The sequence below is a fragment of the Lolium rigidum genome, chromosome 6 (genome assembly GCF_022539505.1).
Source record: "Lolium rigidum isolate FL_2022 chromosome 6, APGP_CSIRO_Lrig_0.1, whole genome shotgun sequence".
Lineage (NCBI taxonomy): Eukaryota > Viridiplantae > Streptophyta > Magnoliopsida > Poales > Poaceae > Lolium > Lolium rigidum.
In genome coordinates this window covers 186,076,662-186,083,447 of record NC_061513.1, presented here as the reverse complement: position 1 = coordinate 186,083,447, position 6,786 = coordinate 186,076,662, and the positions used below count along the sequence as shown (strand labels likewise).

Here is a 6,786-nt window from a genome sequence, read left to right as displayed (position 1 = left end):
CCAGCATTTTGAAGCAGTAGCAATTTATGGCAAGGATCAAGAATGTGTAAACCAACATAAATCAACTAAATGCAATTTACTGCATCTACTTCATTTGCATTTCATCTAAACCAACTAAACCAACATATATAAAGTTCATTTTCAACTTTATTGCTATATCATTTAAAGCTACTGCATCATTTTATTTCTAGTTGAAAAATTACAGAGAGCATTTCATATATATAGCATGAACCATTATTAAACCAGAGAATAAATGCAGTAGCATTCTTTTCTCCTATGAACTTTATATGAATTGGCAGTACCATAACCAAAATGCTAGCATTTTTAAACCAGAGAACACCAGTCAAGATGCTAGCATTTTCTGGGCATTTTATAAATGGTTTGGTGAGCTAAACCTGCTGCTTCTTTACCTAGCAAACCAGAGAATGCATTTAATCAAGAACTAACATACTGCTAGCATTCATTTTCCTTTTTCAAACCGAGAGAACAAATTAACCTATGAATTTTTGCATATCACTAAATGAATTTTATATATCAACCAATTCTTGGCAGTAGGGATTTAAATGAAGAACCAACATACTGCCTAAGTGTCTAGTTTCTATTTTCATCATAAACCAAATTCTTGAGAACATGTTTAAGATTTAACTAAACCAATTTATCTAGCAAAACATACCGCCTAGTGTGTAATTCAACATACCGCCTAGTGTGTAACCAATTTTCATTTTCATTTAATGAAGAACCAACATACTGCCTAGTGTGTAATTCAACATCTTTATTTGCAACCCTAGTGTGGGTGAAACCCTAGCAGTGACATGGCAGCCAGGGAATTTTCTATGAACTAGTGGCCAACCAGGTGTTGACGTCAGAAACCCACCGGCGGGCAGAGACGGGCAACACCGTAGAGCCGGGAACAACTAGGGCTGCGGCTGGCCCTAGTCCCTCTGAGCGACGGCCCGCAAAGCCTCCTGGTCGCACGCACCGATGTTTATTACAAGGGCGTGCCACTCGACCTATACCTGTTCGGGAAGGTGTGGATGATGCCTCGCTTAGTTTCCTGCAGGGCACACACGTAAACGTTAAATACGAGCCTCGATCGGCTCTCGGGTTATCCCGTGAATCGGCTCAAAGAGCCGATCCACCCATGATTCGGACGAGGTGTCCGAATATATGGTGGTCCTGCTTGATCAAGGTAAAGCTAATGAGATCTACGACGATTTAGGGTTTTCACCGCATAATCGGATCATCCTACTCCAGGTTGGGCCTCGCGCTCGCGCACGGTGATCATAAGCCGATCCTAGACAGGGGCCTAAAAACCAACACGAGGTTGATCCCCGGAACATCCTTTCTAGGGCTAGCAAACGTCACCCTACACGCCGCTGGATCCTCACCCCCTTTGTAAGGCCTAACTATTGCAGATATTAAACTAATCCTTGTAGAACAAGGAGCAATCATAACGGATCAGATCTACTAAACTATGATCAAGCGGGGTGCCGCCCCTACGCCTAGGATAGGCGTAAGGGCGGCTAGACATGCAAGGGTTGCACTACGAAAGCATGTAATATGAAGAACAATGCTAACCCTAACATGTCTAAGATAACTACGTTGCTCGCCATCAAAAAGGCTTCGATACGAGCAACGCATGAACAACGTAGGCAGGCTTGTGCTGCCTAGATCGCAAGATGCGATCTAGGCAACATGATGCTTACCGGTAGAAACCCTCGAGACGAAGGAGTTGGCGATGCGCCGAGATTTGTTTGTGGTTGAACGTTGGTTGTTGTTTATTCCATAAACCCTAGGTACATATTTATAGTCAAGCGGACTTTCTAATGTGGGCGTGCACTAAACCGTGCACGAGATAAACTCTAACTTCTAAACTAAGATGCGATCTAATATGTTACAGATACACGGGCAATTAAGCCCAACTTGGTATAAAAGGCCGATTCACGTATTCCTTCTATATATATATTTCTTCACGTCCATCTTGATCGCGGCCCACATCTGACTCGGTCAAATTCCGGTGATAACACATGCCCCCCTGGTTTTGGAAATGACATTTCCAAAAGCATGACATTCCTCTCCCATCGGGTCATGTCGTGGCAGAGCCGTTGCAGTATCCTTCATCATGATGCCCTGCTTTCTCAACTTCTCCGCGTGACCTGGCAGTTTTTAGGCACCACTTCCTCGGAAACTCGCTGTGGCATTGAATTTCCACTATATCCCCTTTTATTTTACCGCTATGAACGAGCTTCGCTTCTGCATCTCCTTCGCATTAGCAGTCCAAAAGCCCTCTCGCGCCACCATGTCTTCTTCCTCCTCTCGCTCCATCGGATCCTTCCAGCCAGTCCTCCACGTCCCGTGAGCCGACGCCGGAGTACAACCCGGCGGAGGTCCATGCGGCCAACACCCGTCGCGTCATTGCGGCCGGGGAGGAGTCAGACCATGACTTCTCCATCTGGTCCGAGGACGACCAGTTGATACGTCTCCAACGTATCGATAATTTCTTGTGTTCCATGCCACATTATTGATGTTATCTACATGTTTTATGCACACTTTATGTCATATTCGTGCATTTTCTGGAACTAACCTATTAACAAGATGCCGAAGTGCCGATTCTGTTGTTTTCGCTGTTTTTGGTTTCAGAAATCCTAGTAAAGAAATATTCTCGGAATTGGACGAAATAAAAGCCCGGAGGCCTATTTTTCCACGAAGCTTCCGGAAGTCCGAAGAGAGACGAAGAGGGGCCACGGGGAGCCAAACCCTAGGGCGGCGCGGCCCCCCTTGGCCGCGCGGCCCCGTGGTCCGGGCCCCCGTGCCGCCTCTCGACTTGCCCTTCCGCCTACTTAAAGCCTCCGTGACGAAACCCCCGGCACCGAGAGCCACGATACGGAAAACATTACGAGACGCCGTCGCCGCCGATCCCATCTCGGGGGATCCTGGAGATCGCTCTCCGGCACCCTGCCGGAGAGGGGAATCATCTCCCGGAGGACTCTACACCGCCATGGTCGCCTCCGGAGTGATGAGTGAGTAGTCTACCCCTGGACTATGGGTCCATAGCAGTAGCTAGATGGTTGTCTTCTCCCCATTGTGCTATCATTGTCGGATCTTGTGAGCTGCCTATCATGATCAAGATCATCTATCCGTAATTCTATATGTTGCGTTTGTTGGGATCCGATGAATAGAGAATACTTGTTATGTTGATTATCAAAGTTATGCTTATGTGTTGTTTATGATCTTGCATGCTCTCCGTTTCTAGTAGAGGCTCGGCCAAGTTTTTACTTTTAACTCCAAGAGGGAGTACTTATGCTCGATAGTGGGTTCATGCTCGCATTGACACCGGGACGATGTGATGAAAGTTCTAAGGTTGTGTTGTGCTTGTTGCCACTAGGGATAAAACATTGATGCTATGTCTAAGGATGTAGTTGTTGATTACATTACGCACCATACTTAATGCAATTGTCGTTGCTTTGCAACTTAATACTCGGAGGGGTTCGGATGATAACTCCGAAGGTGGACTTTTAGGCATAGATGCGGTTGGATGGCGGTCTATGTACTTTGTCGTAATGCCCAATTAAATCTCACTATACTCATCATGATATGTATGTGCATTGTCATGCTCTCTTTATTTGTCAATTGCCCAACTGTAATTTGTTCACCCAACATGCTCGTTCGTCTTATGGGAGAGACACCTCTAGTGAACTGTGGACCCCGGTCCAATTCTCTTTACTTGAAATACAATCTACTTGCAATACTTGTTTTTACTGTTTTCTCTGCAAACAATCATCTTCCACACAATACGGTTAATCCTTTGTTACAGCAAGCCGGTGAGATTGACAACCTCACTTGTTTCGTTGGGGCAAAGTAGTTTGGTTGTGTTGTGCAGGTTCCACGTTGGCGCCGGAATCTCCGGTGTTGCGCCGCACTACATCCCGCCGCCATCAACCTTCAACGTGCTTCTTGGCTCCTCCTGGTTCGATAAACCTTGGTTTCTTTACGAGGGAAAACTTGCTGCTGTGCGCATCATACCTTCCTCTTGGGGTTGCCCAACGAACGTGTGAAATACACGCCATCAAGCTCTTTTTACGGCGCCGTTGCCGGGGAGATCAAGACACGCTGCAAGGGGAGTCTCCACTTCTCAATCTCTTTACTTTGTTTTTGTCTTGCTTTATTTTATTTACTACTTTGTTTGCTGCACTTATATCAAAACACAAAAAAATTAGTTGTCTTGTTTTACTTTATTTACTGTCTTGTTTGCTATATCAAAAACACAAAAAAAAATTAGTTACTTGTTTTACGTTACTTAATATCATGCATGTTATTATTTCACTAGTTAAGCATAATGGAAAACAACAAAAATATGAGAGATCTTTATGAACTTTATCTTGAATTAGGACATGATGTGTTTGAAGAGAGAATTAAAAAACCCATGGAACTTTATATGCATGCTAATGGGAATGTTATTACTATGGATGCTTTGAACACCATTGTTGCTAATGCTATGGAAAATTCTAAGCTTGGGGAAGCTGGCTCTGATGAGCAGGATCTTTTTAGTCCCCCAAGCATTGAGGAGAAAATTTTCTTTTATGATCACAATATGCCTCCTATATATGATAATAGCCACTTTGTTGAATTTGCTCCCACTACAACTAATAAAATTGATTATGCTTGCGTGGAGAGTAATAATTTTATGCATGAGACTCATGATAAGAATGCTCTATGTGATAGTTACATTGTTGAGTTTGCTCATGATGCTACTGAAAATTATTATGAGAGAGGAAAATATGGTTGTAGAAATTTTCATGTTACTAAAACACCTCTCTATGTGCTGAAATTTTTGAAGCTGCACTTGTTTTATCTTCCTATGCTTGTTACTTTGCTCTTCATGAACTTGTTTATTTATAAGATTCCTATGCATAGGAAGCATTTTAGACTTAAATGTGTTTTGAATTTGCCTCTTGATGCTCTCTTTTGCTTCAAATACTATTTCTTGCGAGTGCATCATTAAAACTGCTGAGCCCATCTTAATGGCTAAAAAGAAAGAACTTTTTGGGAGATAACCCATGTGTTATTTTGCTACAGTACTTTGTTTTATATTTGTGTCTTGGAAGTTGTTTACTACTGTAGCAACCTCTCCTTATCTTAGTTTTATGTTTTGTTGTGCCAAGTAAAGTCTTTGATAGAAAAGTAAGTACTAGATTTGGACTGCGCAGTTTCAGAATTCTTTGCTGTCACGAATCTGGGTCTATCTCCCTGTAGGTAGCTCAGAAAATTAAGCCAATTTACGAGCATGATCCTCAGATATGTACGCAACTTTCATTCAATTTGAGCATTTTCGTTTGAGCAAGTCTGGTGGCCTAATAAAATCCATCTTTACGGACTGTTCTGTTTTGACAGATTCTGTCTTTTATTTCGCATTGCCTCTTTTGCTATGTTGGATGAATTTCTTTGATCCACTAATGTCCAGTAGCTTTATGCAATGTCCAGAAGTGTTAAGAATGATTGTGTCACCTCTGAACATGTGAATTTTTATTATGCACTAACCCTCTAATGAGTTGTTTCGAGGTTGGTGTGGAGGAAGTTTTCAAGGATCAAGAGAGGAGTATGATGCAATATGATTAAGGAGAGTGAAAGCTCTAAGCTTGGGGATGCACCCGGTGGTTCACCCCTGCATATATCAAGAAGACTCAAGTGTCTAAGCTTGGGGATGCCCAAGGCATCCCCTTCTTCATCGACAAATTATCAGGTTCCTCCCCTGAAACTATATTTTTATTCGGCCACATCTTATGTGCTTTTTCTTGGAGCGTCGGTTTGTTTTTGTTTTTGTTTTATTTGAATAAAATGGATCCTAGCATTCACTTCATGGGAGAGATACGCGCTCCGCTGTAGCATATGGACAAATATGTCCTTGGTTTCTACTCATAGTATTCATGGCGAAGTTTCTCCTTCGTTAAATTGTTATATGGTTGGAGTTGGAAAATGATACATGTAGTAATTGCTATAAATGTCTTGGGTAAAGTGATACTTGGCAATTGTTGTGCTCATGTTTAAGCTCTTGCATCATATGCTTTGCACCCATTAATGAAGAAATACATAGAGCATGCTAAAATTTGGTTTGCATATTTGGTTTCTCTAAGGTCTAGATAATTTCTAGTATTGAGTTTGAACAACAAGGAAGACGGTGTAGAGTCTTATAATGTTTACAATATGTCTTTTATGTGAGTTTTGCTGTACCGTTCATCCTTGTGTTTGTTTCAAAAAAAAAAAAGCCTTGCTAGCCTAAACCTTGTATCGAGAGGGAATACTTCTCATGCATCCAAAATACTTGAGCCAACCACTATGCCATTTGTGTCCACCATACCTACCTACTACATGGTATTTTCCCGCCATTCCAAAGTAAATTGCTTGAGTGCTACCTTTAAAATTCCATCATTCACCTTTGCAATATATAGCTCATGGGACAAATAGCTTAAAAACTATTGTAGTATTGAATATGTAATTATGCACTTTATCTCTTATTAAGTTGCTTGTTGTGCGATAACCATGTTTACTGGGGAACGCCATCAACTCATTGTTGAATTTCATGTGAGTTGCTATGCATGTTCGTCTTGTCTGAAGTAAGGGCGATCTACACCGAGTTGAATGGTTTGAGCATGCATATTGTGAGAGAAGAACATTGGGCCGCTAACTAAAGCCATGATTCATGGTGGAAGTTTCAGTTTTGGACAAACATCCTCAAATCTCTAATGAGAAAAGAATTAATTGTTGTCAAATGCTTAAAGCATTAAAAGA

At 42.1% G+C, this 6,786-nt stretch overlaps 1 protein-coding gene across 1 annotated transcript in view; it reads right to left on the bottom strand.

The window, feature by feature from the left end:
• Nucleotides 1-389: 389 nt before the first annotated feature.
• LOC124663632 overlaps nucleotides 390-6,786 on the bottom strand; it is a 10,201-nt gene continuing 3,804 nt past the window's right edge. Inside the window, exon 4 of the mRNA XM_047201308.1 lies at nucleotides 390-410. Coding sequence (XP_047057264.1) covers nucleotides 390-410 — 21 coding nt within the window. The remainder of the gene's footprint in view (nucleotides 411-6,786) is intronic.